Source organism: Callithrix jacchus, chromosome 16 (assembly GCF_049354715.1).
Source record: "Callithrix jacchus isolate 240 chromosome 16, calJac240_pri, whole genome shotgun sequence".
Classification (NCBI taxonomy): Eukaryota; Metazoa; Chordata; class Mammalia; order Primates; family Cebidae; genus Callithrix; species Callithrix jacchus.
Genome location: NC_133517.1, coordinates 40499170 through 40523753, shown reverse-complemented (window position 1 = coordinate 40523753; position 24584 = coordinate 40499170). Strand labels below are relative to the sequence as shown.

The 24584-nt window shown below is 40.3% G+C and overlaps 2 protein-coding genes across 3 annotated transcripts in view; one reads left to right on the top strand and one right to left on the bottom strand.

Moving 5' to 3' along the window:
• The window catches only part of CPNE3 (copine 3), a 71222-nt gene extending 49429 nt beyond the window's left edge, over positions 1-21793 (top strand). The window contains exon 15 of the mRNA XM_054246781.2: positions 20891-21793. Coding sequence (XP_054102756.1) covers positions 20891-21070 — 180 coding nt within the window. The 3' untranslated portion in view covers positions 21071-21793. The remainder of the gene's footprint in view (positions 1-20890) is intronic.
• CNGB3 (cyclic nucleotide gated channel subunit beta 3) overlaps positions 16641-24584 on the bottom strand; it is a 155191-nt gene continuing 147247 nt past the window's right edge. For both annotated transcript variants that reach the window (XM_054246780.2, XM_002759049.6), the window contains 3 exons: positions 20531-20677; positions 20114-20288; positions 16641-17908 (listed from right to left, as the gene is read on the bottom strand). In XM_054246780.2, coding sequence (XP_054102755.2) covers positions 17531-17908; positions 20114-20288; positions 20531-20677 — 700 coding nt within the window. In that variant the 3' untranslated portion in view covers positions 16641-17530. The remainder of the gene's footprint in view (positions 17909-20113; positions 20289-20530; positions 20678-24584) is intronic.

Genomic DNA, 24584 nt, shown 5'->3' with positions numbered 1-24584 from the left:
TAAAGTTTAAGGGTAAAAGAAGACTGAGAGATGAGGTAGAGTAGATGGTGGTGTTTACATCCTAAAGGCCTTTGGGGGCAGGTAAGGGAGTTCAGACTGAGGCTTAGGGTAATGGGATGCCACTAAATGGATTTAAGCAAATGAACGAGGTGATTATATTTTTGATTTTGAAAAACTGGAGGGCTATACTTTTTAGGGCAGACAGGTGAGTTCAGAAGCCCACAGAGTTTCATATGGAACCCGGTCTAGTCAAGTGGCTTTGCCTTGATGAAGGCCAGATGGCAAAGCTGATAGTAGTCACCTTCTGGAGGAGACTCAGCTGTTTGATCATATACTTTCTAACTGTCTGATTCTAGGTCTGTTTCCAAATTCTGTGCTTTTCCTGCCTGACAGGCAAATTGTCTGGTAGGCCCATATCTTGTTGATTCCTTAATGTTGCAAAGGCTGGTTCAGACCTGCTGATAATAGATCTCCAGGTTTGCCAAACCCTTGCATGTAGCAAGACTGTCACCCTTGTCACTTGTCACCAAACATCACTATGTTTGGCCAGATCCTCCAGAAAAACCATAGTAGGTTGAAATGTCCATACAGAATTAACTTTGGTTTGGCTGTTCATGCCTTACTCCACAAGGATGGCAAGTATTATTATAAGCAGAATTGTGACTGCTTGGGAAAGGGGAGCTGTCTCTGGTCTTTCATCAGCAGATGCTCACAAAGCACCAACTTTTGTAACAGCACCTGGTCTAGGACTGGACTGAGAAAAATTTCAAGAGATGGGAGGTTTAAGGAGTTCTCAGAGAAAAGTCTGAGTAGGAAATAGTTTGTCTTTTTCAACCACCCCTTCCTTCCAGTAAGAAGTACTCAATTTTTCTTTGAACAAATTTTGGGTAGTCTATTACTAGCAATCAATAGGGGAATTTAAATAGCACAAAAAAAAATTATTGCTGATTTCAAAGCTTATGATCTAATATGTAAAAGGAGACAAAATATGATGTTAAACAGAACAGGAGTGAGCAAGTGAGGGACTCTGCTGTGGCTGGAGTAAGATTGGCCCATCTCATGCCTTCAGGCATCCACGGTCATAAGTAAATAGGGGCTCTTGAATGCTCCTCTGGAAAGATCCCGCTATCATTTGTTGCTCTCCACTGCCATCCTGTGATCACTATTCATGCCACTCATCACAAGAAGCCCAGAGCATTAGTTTCCAGCTCCCATATTCTGACTCCACATCCCACTTCTCTCCAGTGCCCCAAACCCTTCCACTCTGCCCTCAAGAACTGTGTCATTCATTAGCAGAAATTCCTGATATCAGTATTTTTTTCTGAGCAGTCCCTTCACCTTTTAATTCTAATTAAAACCTGCCTCTCTTGATGAACATTGCTTCTGCTGCCCTCTCAAATGATGGTAATTTCCTCTTCTTGATCTACCACTGAGCTTGGAGGCTGGGTAGATCCCCTCCTCCCTTCTGCTTTCAGATAGGTTTTCCCTCCTTAAAACCTCCGGCTTTGAATCTTATGTCATTAGATTAGATCACTCTCCTTATCCCGTCTTATAATACTATTGCTCTCTATTCGACCTCAGCCCTCACTCTGAAGGTCATATGCTAGACCTTATCATTGATTTAAAAACCCCCTCCCTGATCACATTTTCAAGTATTCAGTTTTTCAAATAACAACCCCTTTTGCAGTTCACTCCCTTTAGTACCACAACTCTTAACAAGCCTGCCTTCAAATCACAAATCCTACCAACTTCTCAGTGTCTCTCATGGTCAGGCCCCTCCTACTCCTTACTTTTCTAAACTTCTTTTCTACTAATCTCTGCGTTGTCATTCTCTCCAACCACATGGCTTTCTTGCTCCTAGTTGAATATGCCTGGCATATTCCTGGCACGGGGCTTTTGCGCTTGTTGTTACCCCTTCCTGAAAACCCAGCCTCCCCTAGTCACTTGGGAACCTTGTTTCATCACCTCTTTGGGGTCTTTAAGCATCACTCAGTGAGGCCTTTTCTGATCACCTTATTTAAAAGTGTAACTCTTTCCCTAGTACCTTTTATTTTTCTTCTGTTTAAAGTATATTTATTTTGGCCAGGTGCAGTGGCTCATGCCTCTAATCACGGCTCTTTGGAAGGCTGAGGTTGGTGGATTGGTCGAGCTCAGGAGTTTGAGACCAGCCTAGGAATGTGGTGAAAACCCATTGTATTAGTCCGTTCTCATGCTGCTAATAAACATATACCCAAGACTGGGTAACTTATGAAGGAAAGAGGTGTAATTGACTCACAGTTCAGCATGACTAGGGAGGCTTCAGGAAACTTACAATCATGACAGAAGGGGAAGCAGGCACATCCTCTCTCACCTGGAGGTGGCACAGAGAAGTGCAGAGCAAAGTAACCCCTTATAAAATCATCGGATCTCAAGACAACTGACTCACTAACATGAGAACAGCATGGAGGTAGCCACCCCATGATTCAATTACCTCCCACCTGGGTCCCTCCCATGACACATGGGGAATATGGGAACTACAATTCAAGATGAAATTTGGATGGGGACACAGCCAAACCATATCACCTGTCTCAATACAAAACTTAGCTGAGTATGGTGGAGCACACTTTTGATTCTAGCTACTTGGGAGGCTGTGAGGTAGGAGGATCTCTGACACCTGGGAAGTTGAGGCTTTTAGTGATCCATGATTCCGCCACTATACTCCAGCCTGGGTGACAGAGCGAGACCCTGTCTCAAAAAAAAAAAAAGTGTATTTTTTTTCCCTGTCCTCCCTCACCCACTAGAGTGTCAGTTCCAAGGAATCTGAGATTTCTGATTGTTTGTTCACTGCTTTCTCTCCAGAGCCTAGAAGAGACCTTGGCATTTAGTAGGCATCCCCTAATTAGATGCTGAAAGAATGAATGAATGAAGTGTGTGATAGAGCATATGTAAAGATAGAAGTTAGTTTGTATAAGGAAATATTGAAGCTTAGAGTGGGAAGATTTTCTATTCAATGTGGAGAGCAGTCAGGGCAGTGGGAAGATCTTGGAGAGCTTCATGGATGGTTTGGCATTTCATCCGGGATTTAAAGTTTTTATGGGGCTTTTATCGTAGAGAAAGCGGAAGAGCCTTTCAGCAAAGAAACTGGCCTTGTCATTGGCATGGAGTAAGAAAGTGTGGGTTGAGGGTAACAACCCTTTTATTTCATAACTAAATCTCTTTAGTTACTTTAACAAATGTGATATTGAAATTCAAAGTATTATCCTTTCATGTATTTTATTTATTTTGTTTAGAGACAGGGCCTCAAACTCCTGGCCTCAAGTGATCTGCTTGCCTTAGCCTTCCAAAGTGCTGGGAATACAGGCATAAGCCACCATGCCCGACCACACATATTTCTATTTTAATGGAATCTGCTGTTAGTCCTTTTCTGAAAGACACTCTAAATCTGAATCTTTCCTCTCAGATTTGGAATATAGATATGGTCCTAACATGGCAGACTTGATCATCATTTGACCCCATAAAATCTTGGCAAATGTACTTGTTTATCTGAAAAAAAGGCCTGCTTTAGGTGGATACTACTTTTATCAAGTCAGTCCATGGTCTTCACATTTGAAAAGCAGTGTGTTATCTTTTGACCTTGAACTCTGCTTTACTCTGGCATAGCCTGAAGAAAGGGTCTTGTTTCGTGTTTTGTAAAATGGGACATGGAGTAGGAATCTTTAAGTTCCTTTGCAAGTCCAAGATTCTGGTGTGAACAACAGAGCTTGATTTATTCAAAGCTGGGTGCAAGAAGCTGTATCACGAGCCCAGTTAATAACCCTTAGCATGCACTGTGTGCTGAATTCTGTTTTACTTAGGAATCCCAGCAGAGAGGAGTCTCAAATTTGTAGCAGAATCATTGTGTGCAGTGGACAGAGGTGACTAGAGGTGCAAAGGGACAGTAAGGGGCCTGTGACCTTTCAGATATCTCTCCCTCTCCTCATCTGAGGGATTTATTATCTAGAAATGTGAGGTTGCGTTGCTTAATGGTGCACATTTATTTGACCTTTGCACCATCACTTCTAGTCACAAAAATTATAGTAGGAAAAATACAGTCAGTCATAAAAACTCATAGAGGAAAACATCAAATTTTACTACAATGTATGTGTATGGTTCTTGAAATATCAGTTTTAAGTATCTTTGGTCTGATTAGTTACAATAAATTCCAGAACAGCATAATGATTAATTAACATCTTCTAAAGATTTTAAAAATTCCTCGTAGGAGGGTAAAAGCATTATTATAAATATAGAACAGGTCCAAATTACTAAAAGTACAGACTCTTCTCTTTGTGGTTTTCTGTATAGCAATTTTTCATTTAATACAACTGAAATGAAATAGATTGTTATATATCAAGGGTGTTCAATCTTTTGGCTTCCCTGGGCCACACTGGAAGAATTATCTTAGGCTACACATAAAATGCACTAATCGTAGCTGATGAGCTAAAAAATAAATTACAAAAACTCATAATGTTTTAAGAAAGTTTACAAATTTGTGTTGGGCCGTGTTCAAAGCTGTCTTTGGCCACATATGGCCTCCAGGCCACAGGTTGGACAAGCTTATTATATATTATTTTAAGAGGAGACCAAGTGACTCCTTTCCTTTGGGTATACTTAGAGCTTTCAGCCCATTCTAATACTGCAATTGGTGAAGTTGTGCAATTTATTTAATTTTTTTTTTTTCTGAGACGGAGTCTCACTGTGTTACTCAGACTGGAGCGTAGTTGCACGATCTCAGCTCACTGCAACCTCCGCCTCCAGGTTCAAGTGAGTCTTCTGCCTCAGCCTCCCGAGTAGCTGGGATTACAGGCACCTGCCACCACGCCCGGCTAATTTTTGTGTTTTTAGTAGAGACGGGGATTTTACCATGTTGACCAGGCTGGTCTTGAACTCCTGGCCTCAAGTGATCCATCCACCTCAGCCTCCCAAAGTGCTGGGATTATATGCATGAGCCCAGCATTTTTAAATTTTTTTTTTTAGACAGAGTCTCCCTCTGTCAACCAGGCTGAAGTGCAGTGTCACAATCTCAGCTCACTGCAACTTCTGCCTCCAGGTTCAAGCAATTCTTATGCCTTATCCTCCCGAGTAGCTGGGATTACAGGCACACATTACCACACCCAGCTAATCTTTTGTTTGTTTGTTTTTTTAGTAGAGATAGGGCTAGGCTGGCTTCAAACTCCTGACCTCAGATGATCCATCCACCTCAGCCTCCCAAAGTGCTGAGGTTATAGGCATGAGCCACTGCGCCTGGCTGAAGTTGTCCAATTTGAAAGTATTTCCAGGCCGGGCGCAGTGGCTCAAGCCTGTAATCCCAGCACTTTGGGAGGCCGAGGCGGGTGGATCACAAGGTCAAGAGATCGAGACCATCCTGGTCAACATGGTGAAACCCTCTCTCTACCAAAAATACAACAAATTACCTGGGCATGGTGGCACGTGCCTGTAATCCCAGCTACTCAGGAGGCTGAGGCAGGAGAATTGCCTGAACCCAGGAGGCGGAGGTTGCGGTGAGCCGAGATTGTGCCATTGCACTCCAGCCTGGGTAACAAGAGCGAAACTCTGTCTCAAAAAAAAAAAAAAAAGTATTTCTAGTTCCAAGTTCCCTTTTAAAGAAAGATTTTGCTTATTTTTGACATGGTCTGTGTGTATGGTTAGCAGATTTAGCAAACAAAAATACAAGATGTCAGGTTACATTTGAATTTTGGATAAAAAATGAATATTTTTTAGTATAGGCAAGTCCCAATTATGGCATGGAGCATATCTATACTAAAAAATTATTCAGGCCAGTCACGGTGGCTCACACCTGTAATCCCTGAACTTTGGAAGGCCCAGGCAGGTGGGTCACCTAAGATCAGAAGTTCAGGACCAGCCTGACCAACATGGTGAAACCCTGTCTCTACTAAAAATACAAAAATTAGCTGGGCGTGGTGGTGCAAGCCTGTAATCCTATCCTGTTGTGCGACTGAGACAGGAGAATCACTTGAACCCGGAGGCGGAAGTTTCAGTGAGCCGAGTTCATGCCACTGCACTCCAGCCTGGGTGACTCTGTCTCAAAAAATGTATTCATTAACTGAGTGTCTTGTGTTTTATGTGACAATTCTGTTTGCTAGATTGCAGCAATGGCCACAGTCCTTCCACTACGTCTGGATCCACTCCTTTTGCAATGTGACTTTGCCATCCCCCATTAAGAAGTGGATTTTATTTCTCTACCCCTTTTATTCTAGGCTGGTCTTGTGGCTGACAGAATGTGTAGTCATAATAATGTGTGAATTCTGAGCCTATGCCTCAAGAGCCTGGCTCACTTCTGCTTTCTCTCCTCTCAGAACCTTGTGCAGTTTCCACACCCAATTTACCCATTTTCAGGATGACAGACCATGTGGTTAGATACAAGTTGTCCCCTCTGAGACTGTCCTGAGACTGTTCTACATCAGCCAGCTCCCAGTCAATCCAGCAGCTGACTACAGAGCATGAATTGTCTCAGCTAAAACCAGAAGAACCACCAGCTGAACCAGCTCAAATTGGCAATCTATAGAATCTAATAAATGACTCATAAGCTAATAAATGATTATTTTAACTCACTAAGCTTTAGGTAGCAAAAGCAAATTAATGTAGTTTGACAATGCAAAGTAGAGCTGGGCATTTCTAAGACCAGAGAACAGCTTATAGGTTGTGCTGAGTTTTGGGGGTCATAGATAAAAGTAATATAGAAGGAGATGTTGTAATCAAGTTTGAGCAAATAACACTTGGATGGCTTCAGTGAATCAGAGGAAATTGCTTGTTGAAATAAACACTTGTGCCCACAGGGTGAAAAAATTACTTCTTACAGAGATGTTTTCCTTCTTTAACTATTTAATGTTTAAAATATAGCACCTTTGCTGAGTGGCTTCTTCCTTCTTTCTCTGCAGATCTTACCATGATATATCTCTTTTAACCAGCCCATGCTGCACTGTATTTCTGGTGATTAATTGTTGAGGTCAGATCTGGGCAGTGGTGGGGGAAGAATTTTCATATATAATAAGTTTTCTCTTGACATTAACCAATCTTACCATAGGCTGATTAGCATAAATAAGAGTTAAGTTCCCATGGCATATTTCTGGTCATAAAAACATCACCGAACTTCTAAATAAAGACCAAGACACTTAGAATATTAAGCATTGAAATAAGTGTGAGCTATACATACATTTAGGAAAGGTTAATTAAAACAAGATAATTACTCACTCAATTATTCCAGTTCAGAGTCTCAGGCGACCAGAGATTATCCCAGCAGTGAAGGACATAGGTGAGAACCGACCTTGGACAGGATGCCATCCATTGTAGGCTGCACTCACACACCCACACTCACTCTGACTGGGACCATTTAGACACAGCAGCCCACCTAACGGGCACTTCTTTGGGATATGGGAGAAAACTGGAGAACCCCACACAGTCATGGAAAGAATGTGCAAAATCCATGCAGACAGTGGCTGTAGTGAGGAATCTATTTTTTTTCTCATTAATGTTATAACAAAACAACATTGTATATAATGATGGTAATTGAGAACCTGCTGTATCTGTAAAACACCAATTAATTAGTCAAATGATTAATGAACATGAACTATAAGGAGTCCAAAGAAGAGATATACATGGATAAGCAGTAGTAGGGGAAGAAAGAAGTAGGGAAAAGCTCACCCTCTATCTCTGGGGACCCCTGGATATCTGGGTTTTGACTCTTGGCCAAGATAAGGGCAGTGAGAATAATGTGGTGTTTAAAGTGCTAAACTCCGGTGACTCTAAGAGTCAGTCTCTTCACTGAAGGTTTTCTAGTAATCTCATGGGTTAGGCAGCCTGTCTTTGATATGTGGCCAGAGGAGTATATGAAGCCCACTGTTGACTTTATAGCTTTGAGCTCTCTCAAAGCCCAGATTCCTCACACAGATCTTGGTGGTTCCTCCCCGAGACAGAATCTGGTGAGATCCTTGTGTAACCACCTTGGGGAACTTGCTCATGGGATGTCTGTCAGACCCCCACTCTGACTGGGACCATTTGCCTCTGCTCTTTTTCTCTTGCTACATCGTTTCCATGGTCTTTACATAAAAGCCCCACGTGAATATGAATATGCTCTGTGGAGTATAGTGAGTTCTTTTCAATATCCAGACATGGGAAATCTTTGCATTCACAGTGCCTAGGGAAAGAGATGTCTCATTTTCCTCATCTAGAAAATGATGAGGATGATGAAAATAATAATTACCTCATGGGGCTACTATGAAGATTAAATAAGCTAATAGAGGTACAACACTTAGAGCAGTATCTGGTACACAGTAAATGCTGTATAAGTGCTAGCTATTATTATTTTGAGCCTGTCTAAACCTTAGTGATATGGTTTGCCTGTGTCCCCACCCAAATCTCATCTTGAATTATAACTCCCACAATTCCCACATATCGTGAGAGGAAGCTAGTTGGAGGTGATTGAATCATGGGAGTGGGTCTTTTCCATGCCGTTCTCATGATACTGAATAAGTCTCAGGAGATATGATGGTTTTAAAAATGGGAGTTTCTCTTCACAAGCTCTCTCTTTGCCTGCTGCGATCTATGTAAGACGTGACTTGCTCCTCCTTACCTTCTGCCATGATTGTGAGGCTTCTGCAGCCATGTGGAACTCTAAGTCCACTAAACCTCTTTTTCTTCCTAGTCTTGGTTAAGTCTTTATCAGCAGCATGAAAACAGACTAACACACTTAGCATAGGAGACTTCTTTTGCTTCAGCTTTGTGTGTGTCCTTGATAAATGCTTCCTGTCTACTCACTTACTATTAAGAAACAAATCTTGTTTTAAAATAGCTGGTTCTTTTTCTTTTTGAGACAGAGCCTTGCTGTGTTGCACAGGCTGGAGTACAGTGGCGTGATCTTGGCTCACTGCCACCTCCAACTCCCAGGTTCAAGTGATTCTCCTGCCTCAGCCTCCCTAGTAGCTGGGGCTACAGGCTCCGGCCACCATGCCTGGCTAATTGTTATATTTTTAGTAGAGATGGGGTTTCACCATGTTGGCTAGGCTAGTCTCAAACTCCTCACCTCAGGTGATTCACTCACCTCAGCCTCCCAAAGTGCTGGGATTATAGGCATGAGCCACTGCGCCTGGCCAATAGCTGGTTCTTAATTGTTCATATGAATGGGTCACCCTGTGGGGCATATATTATTGAAAAGTAATTCACTGTCTGCAATTTAACATTCGAACTTTTATTGGGGCCCATGCAAATACTCTAGTTAGTATGTATTCAGGATTATTAGCAACATGTGAGTCATAGGATAACTATTTTGGCTTCTTGATGTTTGGATTAGGTGAATGCTAGGTTTAGTTTGCATTTTGGAGAGCACACTGTTTAGCCAAGGAAATGGGTGGGAGAAGTGGTCCTGCAGGGAAGGATGTCAGTGCTAATCCACATCATGACAAATGGAAACAGAACAGTATCATGAATCTAGATAGGTGGCAGTAGACAAGGTGCCCCTGGAGAGACTGGGAATAAAGTTAGGTGGCTGTTCTGCACCAATAGCATTTGAAAGACTTTATTGATAGCCAGAGACTTAGTGTTATTTGAAATCGAATATAGAATATTGTAAGATAAAGAAATGCTGCTGTCTTGAGGAGATCTTGGTGAGGGAGAGAAAACCTTCCTGGGACCACTTTCTGAGAATTCATAAATCCTTAGCTGAGGATAGTGAAGAGAGTGTAAAAGAAGACCAACAGGGCCTAAGCATTATAAAGTCATACTGTTTCAGCAAAAATCTCAGCAGAAAGTATGAGGCCTGGCAGAGTGATAAAGGTGGACTCAGGGATGCTGGGGCTGGCCCCAGCACTGGGCAGAGGGGATCCCAGGTTTAATTTGAAGATTTGATTCACTCAGTTACTTTTTATCATGCACAGATAGCTATGCTATCCTAGAAAAGCAAAGCAAATCAGCCAAATATGGTGGCATGAGCCTGCAACCCCAGCTACTTAGGAGACTGAGGTAGAAATTTGAGACAAGCCTGGGCAGTAGAATGAGACCCTGTTTCGTAAACAAAACACAACACCTATGTTTAAACATTTTTTAAATCAGAAAATGCTTTTGAAATTCATAGAGAACCAGGCTGAGCAACAAAGCAAGACCCTATCTCTACAAAAAATACAAAAATTAGACAGCTGTGATAGCATGAGGCTGTAGGCAGTTAATTACTTGAGAGGCTGAGGCCGGACGATTGCTTGAACCCAGGAGTTTGAGACCAGCCAGGGCAACATAGTGAGACCCTGTCTCTACAAAACGTTTTAAAAGATAGCCAGGTGTGATGGTACGTGGCTGTAGTCCCAGTTACTTCGGAGGTTAAGGTTGAGGTAGGAGGATTGCCAGAGTCTGGGAATTTGAGGCTGCAGTGAGCTGTGATCATATCACTGCATTCCAGCCTGGGTAACAGAGCAAGATCCGATCCCAAGAAAGAAAGAGAGAAAGAGAGAGAGAGAGGGAAGGAAGGAAGGAAAGAAGGAAGGAAGGAAGGAAGGAAGGAAGGAAGGAAGGAAGGAAGGAAGGAAGGAAGGAAGGAAGGAAGGAAGGAAGGGAGGAAGGGAGGAAGGGAAGGAAGGAAGAAATCCATGGGAAAAAATGCCTCCCCTATGCATGTTTTACCATATTCTAAACCCATCTCTCAAATATTTCATATCTTTAAGCACTGCAGGAAATTAATATTATCAGGAGTGGGTTCTGTGCTTATGGTCTGTTTGGAAATTAGGAGATGATAACATTCTGGGGTTTTATGAAAAAGGAGAATGAATTTATTATGATTTGTTGAGAGGTGTGTGGTTGACATTTATGAAGGTTACAAATCCAAATTTCAACAACTGTTCAAGATTTAGTTTGGTTGCTGTAGTCTGGTTGCTGAGAACTCCCTGTTCATAGTGAACTTAACAAATGAGCTGATAAAAATCTAAGATGGAAACTCAAAATTTTCACTCAGAGTTGCTCCTCAGGTACCTGTTATTTTACACTTCCACTGGCCTCTCTTCTCACTACTCCTTGAATTCCCACAATGTCCTCATCCACTTTTCATTATACTTTTTACCTGTTTCTCCAACCAACAGTGTTTTCCCACCAGAGTTCATGAAACCAAGAGTATCAGTCTGCCAGGGCTCCCATTAACAAAATACTACAGATTGGGTGGCTTAACCAACATAAATTTATTTTCTTTCGCTTACTTCTTTTTCTTTTTTTTCTTTTTGTGGAGAACGGGGTCTTACTATATTGCCCAGGCAGGTCTCAAACTCCTCGGCTCAATTTTCTTATAGTTCTGGAGGCTGGAAGTCCAATCTCAAGGTGAAACAATTGGTTTCCTCTGTGGCCTCTCTACTCGGCCTGCAGGCAGCAGTCTTCTTGCTGTGACCTCACAGGGCCATTTCTCTGTGCTTTCCCATCTTTGGTGTCTCTGACTTCTCACACCAGTTCTATTGGGTTAAAGCCCCAGACTTACACCCTGATTTAACCTTAATGACCTCTTTAAAGGCTCTGTCTCCAAATATAGTCCCATTGGGAGTTAGAGTTTCGACATAGGGACTTACATGGGACACAATTCAGTCCATAACACTAGTCGTTCTCAGTAATCTTTGCAGTGGTCAAGTGGAGGCCTGCTCATGTATAGAAGAAAAGCCTCGTTGGCAGTTCAGGCACTAGTTAGATGGAATAGCACTGTGTCTACAGGGCTGCCTGTGTGGTTGAGGAGTAATTGAGGTGAAAGGAAAGATTTTTTTTTTTTTTTAGACAGTTTTGCTCTTGTTTCCCAAGCTGGAGTGCAATGGCATGATCTCGGCTCACAGCAACCTCTGCCTCCCAGGTTCAAGCGATTCTCCTGCCTCAGCCTCCCAAGTAGCTGGAATTATCGGCACAAGCTACCACACCTGGCTAATTTTTTGTATTTTTAGTAGAGATGGAGTTTTGCTATGTTGGCCAGGCTGGTCTCAAACTCCTGATCTCAGGTGATCCGCCATGGCATTCCCAAGTTCTGGGATTACAGGCCTGAGCCACTGCACCCAGCCAAAAGGAAAGATTCCAGTGTTACTAGAGACCTTACTTATTTCCTGTCCTGTTATTAGACCAACAAGTGCATAGAATTGAGTTCATCACACTTCGCAGTTCATGCCACACTATCCCTGGCTGATGATCTTGACTTATTTTTTTCTCACGTTGTTTATTTCTGTTACTCCAATTTCCTTCTCCACCTATAGGCACTGTCTCTAATGCCTATAACATAGTTCTTTAGTCATGTGTATACTTTTTAAAGATATATAGAGTGTTTTGAGTATGTTTTAAATTGGGGATTTCCTTTTATTAATCGACAAATAAACATAGTACTGAAAAACTTTGTTTTTCTCAAATCATTGATTGTCAGAAACTTTGCTGTTTGAAATCTTACCAGTAAGACTGAAATATTCCAGTTTTGCCTGGAGGATCTTAGTTATTTTGACACAAAAAAGCATCCAGGTGGTCGGGTGTGGTGGCTCATGCCTGTAATCCCAGCACTTTGGGAGGCTGAGGCAGGCAGATCACAAGGTCAGGAGTTCGAGACCAGCTTGGCCAATACGGTGAAATTCTGTCTCTACTAAAAATACAAGAATTAGCCAGGCATGGTGGCAGTTGCCTGTAATCCCAGCTACTCAAGAGGCTGAGGCAGGAGAATCTTGAACCAGGGAGGTGGAGATTGCAGTGAGCCGAGATTGTGCCACGGCCCTCCAGCCTGGGAGACAGAGTAAGACATCATCTCAAAAAAAAAAAAAAAAAAAAAAAAAAAATAGTATCCAGGTGCACAACTTCGGGCAAGAGAGTTTTGGACACAACATTCTGTTTATCTTAATGTATTAGTTTCCAAGGAAACAGGGCCCTACATTTGCTTTTTAGCCTAGGCCCGATGTTAAATACTGTCTTGATTTAATTTAAGCCTAACAAAGTATCACTTCATTTCAACTCCACTTAACCTCTCCCTTTCCCCAATGTCCTGTAGTAACTGGGCCTTTTCCTGTGTTTGGTGGGACACAGGTTTTCTCTGGTGGATGATCTCCTATGTTGCACTATGTTTATAAATTTGGCTTCGTTGTATTATACTATAGTTTTGTTCCTAGTGGTCTTTATCAGACAAGATTTATAAAAATATACATGCATGGTATTGTTGAAGATCTCATTATTTTTTTCTTTTAAAAAAACTATCCTAGTATTTAAAAAATATCTATCCTTGTTGCTTTATGTAAATCTAATTCATTACTTCTAACTGCTGGATAGAACTTCATCTTACAAACACAGCCATACTCCCACACAGCATATTTTTTCCCCCATTCTCCTAGAGGTAGATATTAGAGTTGCCTCCAATTCCTTTGTACTACAAACATTGGTATATATCTTCATGCATTTCCTCCTATGGACCTGCTTAAGAATTTTCTGGCATATATACTCTGAAATGGTACTGCTGAGTTCTAAGGTATGCTGCCAAAATTTTGCTAAGATTGCTAGAATAGTAGATCCTATTACCAATAGTACCAAGTGCTGGCAAGTATGTAACTACTTTCAAGTATTTTCCAGTTAGATGGGTATCAAGTGGTATTCGATTTTTGTTCTGATTTGTATTTCTTTGAGCACAAGTGAAGTCAAGCCCCTTTTCTCTGTCAATTACTTACTTGTTTTCCTTCCATGACTAACTTACTCATATTCTCTATCCCTTTAAACACTGGGCTTTTTGTCATTACACAATGAAAGCACAAGAGCTAGTCTTTGCCTTGTTATAATTCACAATTTAGCAGAAATAATTTACCATTAAGAGGAAATTAGAGGACAAGAGAGTGCTGTACTATGTGGTACTTCTTGAAAGTACAAAATATAATCCCTTGAGCTAGAACCATCATAGATTGATGTTTTTAGAGGCAGTTGGGAGAGATAAAATGTGAGCAGAGTTGGAAGAATAAAATAGGACAGAGGTAAGTGATGGAGGAGAGACAACCTTCCAGACGATGGCAGGCATCATGGACAAAGGCCAGAGGAAGAAGGGAAGGTAATAGTTTCACAAAAAGCAAGGAGACCCACTTAAGTGAAGGATATGGTTGGGGTAGTGGAAATTAAATTTGCATAAATGGGATTTAACTAGTAGGAGGACTAGTAGGTTCCTCTGATGATTGGTTTTATGTGTCAACTTGACAGGGCCACAGGGTGCCCAGATAGCTGGTAAAACATTGTTTCTGAGTATGTTTGTGGATGAGATCAGTATTTGAACTGGTGGACAGAGTAAAGCAGATTGTCCTCCCCAATGTAAGTGGGCATAATCCAGTTTGTTGAGGGCCTGAATAGATTAAAAAGACAGAGGAAGGGAGAATTTGCTCTTTGCCTGGTTGCTCATTCTGGGACATTAGTCTTCTCCTACCTTAGGCTGGAACTTACACCATTAGCTCTCCTAATTCTCAGTCCTTTGGATTCAGACTAGAGCTACACCAATTTTCTCTAGCTACACTAGAGCCAATTCCTAATAATGAATCTTTTATATACATTATAAATAAATAAATAAGTAACATGATAAACATCTCTGTAGGATATATAATATTAAAATATATAACCAATTTCATATATTTGCAATATGATAGATATGTAAATATATATTTATATATGTACATATACTTATTTTAAGGAATTGGCTCATGAAACTATGAAGGAAAGGTCTCATGATCTACCATTTACAAACTGGAGTCCCTAGAAAGCCAGTTGTATAATTTTAGTCTGAGTCTGATGGCCTGAGAACCAGAAGAACCAGCAGCTCAAGTTCCAGTGTGAATCCAATGGCCTGAGATAGATATATATCTCCTATTTTGTTTTCCCTCTTTAGAACTCTAATACAGCCTCTGTGCAGGGAAGTAACATGGTCAAAGTAGGGTTTTAGAAACACTTTATTTTCCAAGAGCAAAGGGACTAAGAGGGCAGACCAGTGACCAGAGCAAACTATAGGTAAAAAATGCATGTTTATTTGCATTGAACAGAAAATATGCACTGGGTGTTAGCACTGGGACTGAAAAAAAAGGATAATTAGAAAGATTATAAAAGAAGAAGAATTTGGTGGCACTATATAAACAATAGAAGAGTTCTTGAATTTTCTTAGATATTAGTCTGATGGATTGGAAATAAATTGATATTATCTGAAACAGGATAGCTTGGGAGGGAAAATAAGTGCCAGGGGAAGAGCATAAATTGCAATGGTGTTATATTCTAATATCATTCAAATTAATTATGGGATGTAAATGTGTTGGGGTTCAGGGGTTTAGGGGAGCTCTCAGCTCCCCTGAAAAAACGTTTCTCCAAGGTTCTTGGTCTCCTGCTCTCTCAAGAATGAGAGAGGGGACCAGGTGCACTCTCAAAGTAAACACCAGACCCCAGAGTTTTTGCAGAAAGTGAATTTATTTAGGTAGAGAAAGAAGGAAAAAAAGAAGAGAGAAAACTTCCACGAAGAGTGCAGAAGGGGACTCAAGAGGGGAAATCCAGAAAAGGAAAGCTCCTCTCACACTGAGTGAGAGAATCCAGAAAGATGGAACCCAGGAGAGGAAAGACAGCTTCCTCACTGGGTGGAAGGGAATTGAGAGAGAGAGATGGAGTTTAGGAGGGGAAGACAGGCTTCCACCAGAGAGTGTTCGTGGAAGGGGATCCAAACATGGAGTCCAAAGGGGTGTGGAAGAAGGGGACTTTTAACCTGGGAGGAACCCCCACTTCTCCAAGACCTCTGGCCAATGAAAGGTGTTCCTTAGAACTTCTGCTGGAGTGATTGACTTTTTGATTCTTCCCGTGCCCATGAGAATTAAAACAGACTGTTAAATCTCCCGGATGGAGAGAGATGGGAGATGGGCATGGCACTGGGAAATTCTTGCCCTTAAAACTAAGGCCCCTTGTGGACCCGGAAAGAGAGCACATTCCCTCAAGAAGAAAACATATTGTTCACAAGTTGAAGACTTTTGTCCTTTTCTTTTCCTATTATCAGACTCTTCAGCCCTATTCTACCTTTTCTTTCTGGGTTTTTAAATCACTCTTTTTATACACATTCACTCTTTCTGTATACAAACTCCCATTTCTCAAATAAGTGCTATTTAACAATTTGTCCATATTCCCTTAAATCCTGAAAAAATCAACCATCCTTTTGTAAAACTTGTTATATTTTGTGATACTCAAGCGCTACATTCACAAACGGTGACTCTATCAGATGATAGAGTTTGTTATAGTGATTGATTTGTACATGGTTTGCTAAATGCATCTATGTTGTAGGCTTTTCGAGTAATATAATTTGTTAAAACCCTCTCAGCAAAGTGCTGTTACAATGACCATCTTCAGGGACTTGGAAATAGCCTCATTGTACAGAACTCGATGTTATACACTAATGGCATGTATTAGAATGGAATTCTCTATGTATTATTACTTCCGACATCAGCCTGGCCTTTGTAGCCTCTTCACAGCATGTAACTTTGGTAATTATGCTAATGCTAGCTAATTCATGAGGACAACTTTCTAAAGTGCACTTAATTAACTTGGAGATTTTGTAAACAGCTATACAAGTAGGTTCCACAAATTATGGGGCTATGTAAATCTGACGTGTGTGCAGTCTGCCTTCCTAACCTCATCACTTTTTTTTTTTTTTTTTTTTTTACTAAACCTTAATTTTAAACAAGAAGTCCAATCTGATATCTTTTCCAGCAAGTGCTTGAGGAAGATTCTAATAAGTGTCACTTTAGCCTGTATCCTTTAGTCCAAGTCCCGTGAGCCAGATGAGTTTGGTAGATTGGTGTCTTTTAAGTTGGTTAGAAGAGAAAATATTAAAGTTTCTTTCTTTAGCAAAGGGTACAATATTTCCAGTATGTTCCTGCAATGTGATTTTGTCAGTTTGCTAGTTCTGCCAACCAACATTGCTCTTCAGGGGACTGTTCTAAAAATCAGACTTCTCATTCAGAAGGCTTCGTGGTCTCTGCTTCCCTTCAGTTCAGCTGCTGGGGATTTTTTGATATTATAGTGACTTATCATCCTCATTTGAATGAAAATAATCTGATTTTTGACCTATTGCATTAAAATCTCATACCCCTTGCATGTAAGAGGTGAAATCCATAAACCTAGAACAATTAGCCAGGCTTAACACTACCATACAAGAAATTAAACACAGTAAAAATTAAGAGAAAAGGTTAGTGAATCACATCACAGGCAAGAGCAAGCTAGTAAAAATGGAAGGAAGAAAAATATCAGGAAAGAATCAAAGGAAAAGAAAACTTACTACATGCAATTAGAAGATGTAGCAATTGCATAAAGTTAATGACAATGGAGAATAGGGATGGTTTTTAATAATCTTCTTATTACCACTGCATGAAATCACACTCTCAGATAAGTCCTAGAAACTAAGCTAGGGATTTGCCTTTGGTTTCTCAAGGGTCCCAGCAAGGTCATTTCCCCTCATTAATTGAAGTTACAATCCTAGGTACAATCTCTTTGGGAACTAGCTGTATCACCTCTAAAGATAATAAAACATTTATTGCTTAGCCTTTTCTTTGACTTCAATAGTGAGAACTTCTTCTCCGCCCTCAGCAGAAGGAGCCATGCTGATGATGAGTGATTGACGGGAAGTTCCTCTGGGTAAAACTGTCCTTCTAACTGACTGGGGCTCTTCTTCCACTGCAACAGGACTTGCTGTATATTCAGGCCTGTTCAGTGGCTTCTCTGCTGGCTCTCTTCCTTTATCTTCATTTTCTTTTCCTTTATCTTCATTTTCTTTTCCTTTATCTTCATTTTCTTTTTGTTTATCTTCATTTTCTTTTCCTTTATCTTCATTTTCTTTTCCTTTATCTTCATTTTCTTTTTGTTTATCTTTATTTTCTTTTTCCTCTCCTCCTTCAGAATTTTCTTTTTCCTAGAAGGAGCAATTACAAAGAACTGGTGTTGAAATTATAACTGAAAACATTGGATTGGATTTTGATTAGCAGGCAATGGCTAAGACCACCACCAAGACAGACTGTCTGAATTAAGTGAATCCAGAAATCTTGTCTGCTTTGCTTCTGCCTATCATTTGAGTAAGTTCCTGGTGTGCTAGAGAATGGAGCTGTTACATTTGACTCATGGTGTTAGTCTGAATTGCATTTTTTTTGGTCTCTGCCAAAAAATTATCTTCCTATTGGTCCTTAAACTCTGAATTAGACTCAGTGCTCAGGACTCTGTTTTTGCTTTTTAAATATTTACTTATTCTGTAGAGATAAAATTTTAAATATTTATTTTTAATAAAAAAGTATTAACCAATACTATATAAAATTACTGTAGAAAGTAGAATTTTCCTCTTGCATAAGTTCATGGGAGAAGCTCAGGAAGAAACTTATCCCTTTCCTAGTACAATCTTTTCCATTTGTCCCACAGGTGTTTGACCTGTCATGTTTGAACCTATTGTGTTTAGCACTAGCTATAGAAATTTCATAGCAAAAGGTACACTGTGCTCTTTACTGGTTATGCTTGGGATCAACTTGAGAAAGGCTTGCCCAGGATATGAATGTGCACTGATAAAGCTTAGATTCTTTACACATTTACTTATAGATTTCTTTACTCCTGTACATTTTAATGCAAATTACTATTTCTCTGCTGATGCAAATAAAGCATTTGGTTTATGCTGGATTCCTAAATTTTCACCAGTGTTGTGTGTGTGGAAAAGGAAAAGGCAAGGCTTAGTCTTTTGTATATGACTGACTTTATAATATATGCTTTACTCATTTTCTAAAAGGTCCACATCTACCTGTTTCTACAGTTTTATAGATAACACAATGACCAGGTTCAGAAAACCTGAATCCAACTCTGTCTGTTTCTTGGTATCTGCCCTCATAGACTAATTATGAGAATCAAAGAAATATGGAAAATAAAACAAAAAGAGAGGAAAACAATAACATTTGATTTATTTACATTTCAAGGAATTGAAAGGCAGCTTCATGTAGGCCTGTAAGTCTGAACACCTGAATGATAGCTTTCTGCTCTCTAACTAATTATGATCTTATCCAAATTCCTTGATCTGGGTTTCAGTTTCTTCATCTATAACATGAAAAACTTAAATGAAATTTACAAAGTTATTTCTGGCTTTAAACATTTGTGATCTATAGTAATTGAATATTTGTGAAAATGTGGATAAAATGGGTTGTTTATTTATCTATCCATATGTATGTCTCTCTATATATAGAGTTTATTCTTATTATTCATGTAGTTTTGTTCTATAAAGTTTCTACAAGCAGCAAATTAGCAAATACTGAACCATTGCTCCTGGGGGAAATACAGCATTAGGTTCTTATGAGCTTCCAACCATAACATTTTTCTCAATTCGTCAATATGTAACTTTATTTCATGTGTGATTTTGTTTAGAGATACCCTATTAATTTGATCAATTAATTTGACGTATTCTTGACTCATTACATTGGACTCATGGAATCAGCACTATAATTCCTGAATAAAGTTTATCTAACACACACATTTTCTCTGGAAGGCATGTCATAGTATTTTGGCAGTTAGAAATACTAGACAGTATTTCAGGACTATACTTGGGGGCTATTTTAAACAGCAAAATCAAACACAGGCAAAAAGCACAAAAATGTGAAACCCATGGCACCTAAAGGGTCACTCATTTATAGTATAAGAGCTGAAACAAGAAAGGAGAGTGCCTCTTTGTTCAACCTTGGCTGAAAATGTATGCATTGGGCAACTTCAATGTTTTGCCATCCTGTACTTGCTCTTCTCCACAAACAACGACAAAGGCACCATGAGTATCAATTTTAAGTTACAAATAAATTATATTAAGTAGAATCACAAATATAGAATCTGTGAATAATCTATGAAAAATGAGAGTAAACTGTATTTATAAATACATGTATATTAAGGTCATCTATAAACATCATGTGAGGGTTAAATGTGATAATATATAGGAATTCACCAGTTTAATAATGTGCTATATATAAAGCAGGAATTATTAGTATTAGATTAGTCCGAACTATCTCAGTGTCTGAAATGGAATTAAGAGTAGGAGTTTGTGTGGATATACTTAGTCTGGGGCCTTCTCCATGACAGCCCTCCATTCCCTTTGCCTTATTACCTGAGCTGTTTGTTCTCGCTTCAGTTTGAGTAGTCTTGCAAGACTCGCTTTTCCTGTGCCTCCTAGGAGAGTTTTAAACAGTTTGGGTGTCTCTTCTTTTGGTGGGAAGAGGAAGGCAAGATTTTTTCTTGGAGGGGTTACTTCTGCAGTCTTAGCCTTCTGCTTTAAAAGCACTCTGTGGGTAGGAGAGAAAAGCTGTTTTAGGTATCTCTGTGAGAGTTCTGGCAAAATGTACCAGAAAAACTGGAATTTCTCCTAACCTGTGAAGTTTCAATGAGAACCTACTTTAATCGTTGTTTATTAAGCACATTTCATTGTGATGAAGTTTATCACAATCATAATACGGTTCTCCTTATCTCAGAGTTTACAAAGTAAAACCAACTGCATTAATCTCTAATGGGGTTTTAAAGGATGTACCTGGCTTTCTTCATGAGGATCCTTTCAGAATCTGGATAATGCACTAGAATTTCTTGAAGAGTCTTTTTGTCTAGAGTTAAAAGATTGGCAAACCCATGGGCCACCACATTGGCAGTTCGACGGTTTCCTCCTCCTGCTGCTAGAAGGCTGTAAGAGAGAAAAGTGAGTCTTTGGCGCCAGTTTCACTTTTCCTCCACTGAAATTTCTTTAAAAAAAAAAAGCAAGTATTACAAGTACTTATACTGCTTCAGAAATCATTTCCTAGAGGTGAGGGTCCCGGTGATTGTGCAGAGAGTGTCAAGATGTGGCAACAGAAATGGCTCAGTTTTCAATATATTTTGTCTCTAACTCTCCCTCTAGGTCCCACAAATCAAGGACTTGTGGTTGTCAGTATCCTGTCAGATCCTTCATCCTCGATTCCAGAAATGCAGAATCCTTATGGACTGGGTATCCCTCATTTGCTCCTTCAGATCCACTTTTCACCTCTCCCTATGCTCCTTTGTTTCCCAGGAAGCTGACCTCTGTAGGCTTGCCCTCTGATGTCGCTTGGGCTCAGCCATTGGAAAAGACAAATAGGGAATCAGAAAGCAGGAAGAGAGTAGGTTCAGAGCATTTATCTCCAAGTCAACCTTTAGGTTAGCAGTAGCTGCAGTTCTCTACCAAAATCCATAGCTCCTGACACATGGATGTCTTCTAGGGGCGCAATTCCCACCACTCTTGCTGAGTTCCGGCAACAGTGCTCTCGTTTTTTCCCATTCAGGCCTCACTGTAGTAACAGTTCCTTTGCTGCTGCTAAATTTGAGATGCATTGCCACCTTTTGTTGGTGTGGTAGTCCGTTTTCACCCTGCTATAAAGATACACCTGAGACTGGATAATTTATAAACAAAGGAGGTTTAATTAACTCAGTTCTGCGTCACTGGGGAGGTCTCGGAAACTCACAGTTGTGGTAGAAGGTGAAGGGAAGCAAGGCACATCTTATGTGGCAGCAGGAGACAGAGAAAGCAAAGAGGGAAATGCCACACTTTAAAACCATCAGCTTTCCTGGGAACTCATTCATTATTATGATAATAATGATAATCATGGGTGGAAACTGCCCCCATGATACAGTTGCCTCCTGCCAGGTCCCTCCCTCAACATGTGGGGATTACTATTTGACATGAAATTTTGATGGGGACAGAGCCAAACCATGTCAGTTGGGTACCATTAGACTTTTCTTTACTTCTGTCAGCAATCCCTTTATTAAAGTTTACTCAATTGCCTCACTTGAGTGTGTCTCTTTCCCACATGGGCTCTGACTGATACAGCAATCGGCATCAAATGTGAAAGCCAGCTCTTCATGATGCCCTGGTCACCTCAGATGAATCCAATCTCATCTCTTGCTATACGCCAAAATCATCTTGTTTCTCAATGTTATAAGCTGCTCTGTAATACAGTCCTTCACAGACATCTCCCCACCTAGAATGCCAGGGAATTGTGGGCTTTATGTCTTGGAGGGATACAGAAGAGCACTTTGCATTTGAGAAATAAGCAACAAAGAGTGGGGATAAACAAACACAGGAATGAATAAGATAAATGAATAAAACGTCTATCATTACCAATGATCTGAGAAAGATGGGTTGGTCTGTAAAAACGTAACAAGGAAAACCACATTTCAAAGCTTTGAAAAAGACACCATAGTGTCTGCATTGAGAGGATAACACAATAGGTTGAACCCCTTGGAGTTAATCTGTTAGAAATTGAGAAAGAAGTATCACATTAACAAAAACGGTCTCTATAGGTGGAGAAGACAGAGAAAACACTCTGAACCCTGGAAGAAATGAGATATGAGAAGCTGCATGGGCCCTGTGCCTGAATGTTTATGTTACACAGTATGAACAACTCCTACTGTTGGTGCAGAAAAGGGGGCATTCCAGTTGGCTGTTAATTGTTAAAAAACTAATGTAGGGTTTTAGCTCTGACAGGTTAAGAGCTTGGAAATCATTTCTCCTCTCCTTACAACAACAACAAAAAAAACCCGCACAATAGAAAAATTAATGACTTTTCTTGGATCCATCAGAAAACTGAAGTCACAGGGCAAACTAGCACCCCCAAATCTGGAGAGACAGGTGAATCCATAAAACTACAGCCACATCTGTTTACTATAGCCGAAGGCCCTGGAGTCAAAACTGGTGAGAATGCTTAAATGCAAATTTTCATAAATTGCTGGAGGCTGAATGCGGACTAATATGAAAGTGAGAAACTCTTGGGGGGCATGGTTACAAAGTCACTCACACTTCTGTGGGATTTACCACCAGAAAGCTCATCAGGTTCTTATGGTGAAGAGCCAAGGAAGATCCCCTCTTGGCTCTGGCAGGCATAAGGGAAGAGTAATCATTGTAAAAATATGCCCAGAGCAGATTTGTTTTCCATATCACAGGCCTACTATTTAGAGAAAAATACTCTCCCAGAGCCTTGTGCCACCTGAGAGAAGAACATTTTTTCCCAATGCAGCCCCTCTAAGAACTTCCTGTGTTATCTAAGACAGATGGAAAGTGGAGAAACTCCTGTGAATGTCACAGCATTGGGACATACAAAAAAAACTGAAACTTAATCATAGAATTATAAATTGTTTCCCCTTCTCCATACCTTACCTCCACATCAAGGCCCCTATATAATACTAAGGAATTACAGCTGAAACAGCAGCAAGATGCAAACCCTCTCTGAGAAGTTACACTTAGGCTTTCCTAAGCTCAGTCAACAGGGGAGACAAAGACAGGGAACTAGGAGGAATCGGAAGCCTCTGGCACCAGCAGCTATAGCAAACGTTAAACACAGCCTAATTCCTAGCCAAATTAGCATAAAATGTCACACCAAAGGCCTATTTACCTCAGTCCATATTATTTATTACATAATTTTTAGCTGTAAACAACACAAAAATTATAAGGAATGCTAAAAGGGAAGAAACAAGGCAAGCATCAGAAATAGAATGAAATATGACACAGATACTGGTGTTATTAGATAGGGAATATTTTAAAACTATGATTTACATGTAATCCCAGTACTTTGGGAGGCCGAGATGGGCAGATCACTTGAGCTCGGAGTTCAAGACCAGCCTGGGCAACATGTTCAAACTCCATCTCTACTAAAAATGCAAAAACTTAGCCGGGCATGGTGGCACCCCGTGGTCCCAGCTACTTGTGAGGCAGAGGACTAGAATGGCTTGAGCTCAGGAGGTGGAGGTTGCAGTGAGTCAAGATTGCACCATTGCATTTCAGCCTGGGCAACAGAGTGAGAACCTATCCTAAAAAAAAAAAAAAAAAAGCCCAGAACTTTTAAAAATGAATGTCAGATACCAAATCACAGATCCAGGGAGATGGAGAACATCAAGCAAGATAAATGTCAAAAGAAACAAAGCAAACAAAAAAACCCCAACTTCTGGGCATAAACTGCAGAAAACCAAAGATTTTGCAAAGAATCCAGAAGCGGGAGGTACCTAAAATAGAAACAAGAATAAGAGTTGTAGCAGATTTTAAAATTAGAATCCGTGCGAGAAAGAGAGTGGAATATAGTGTTTAAAGTGTTGCAAGAAAAGACTACCAACTAGAATTCTATATTTAGTGAAATGACTCTTCAAAAGTAAGGGAGAAACAAAGTCTTTGTCAGAAAAACAAAAACAGAAGGAATGAATTGCCAGCGGCTTGCCCTGCAAAAAACGTTTTAAGTTCTTCAGGGAGAAGGAAAATGATATAGATCAGAAACTCAGGTCTACATAAAGAAAGGGAGGACATTTAAAAAGGCATAAATGGAAGTAAAATATTTTATCTTTGTTATTCTCTCTTTTTTTTTTTTTTTTTGAGACGGAGTTTGGTTCTTGTCGTCCATTCATTCTTGTGTGATCTCAGCTTTCTGCAACCTCTGCCTCCCAGGTTCAAGTGATTCTCCTGCCTTAGCCTCCTGAGTAGCTGGGATTGCAGGCATCTACCACCACACTGACTAATTTTTGTATTTTTAGTAGAGATGGGGTTTCACCATGTTGGCCAGGCTGGTCTCAAACTCCTGACCTCAGGTGATCTT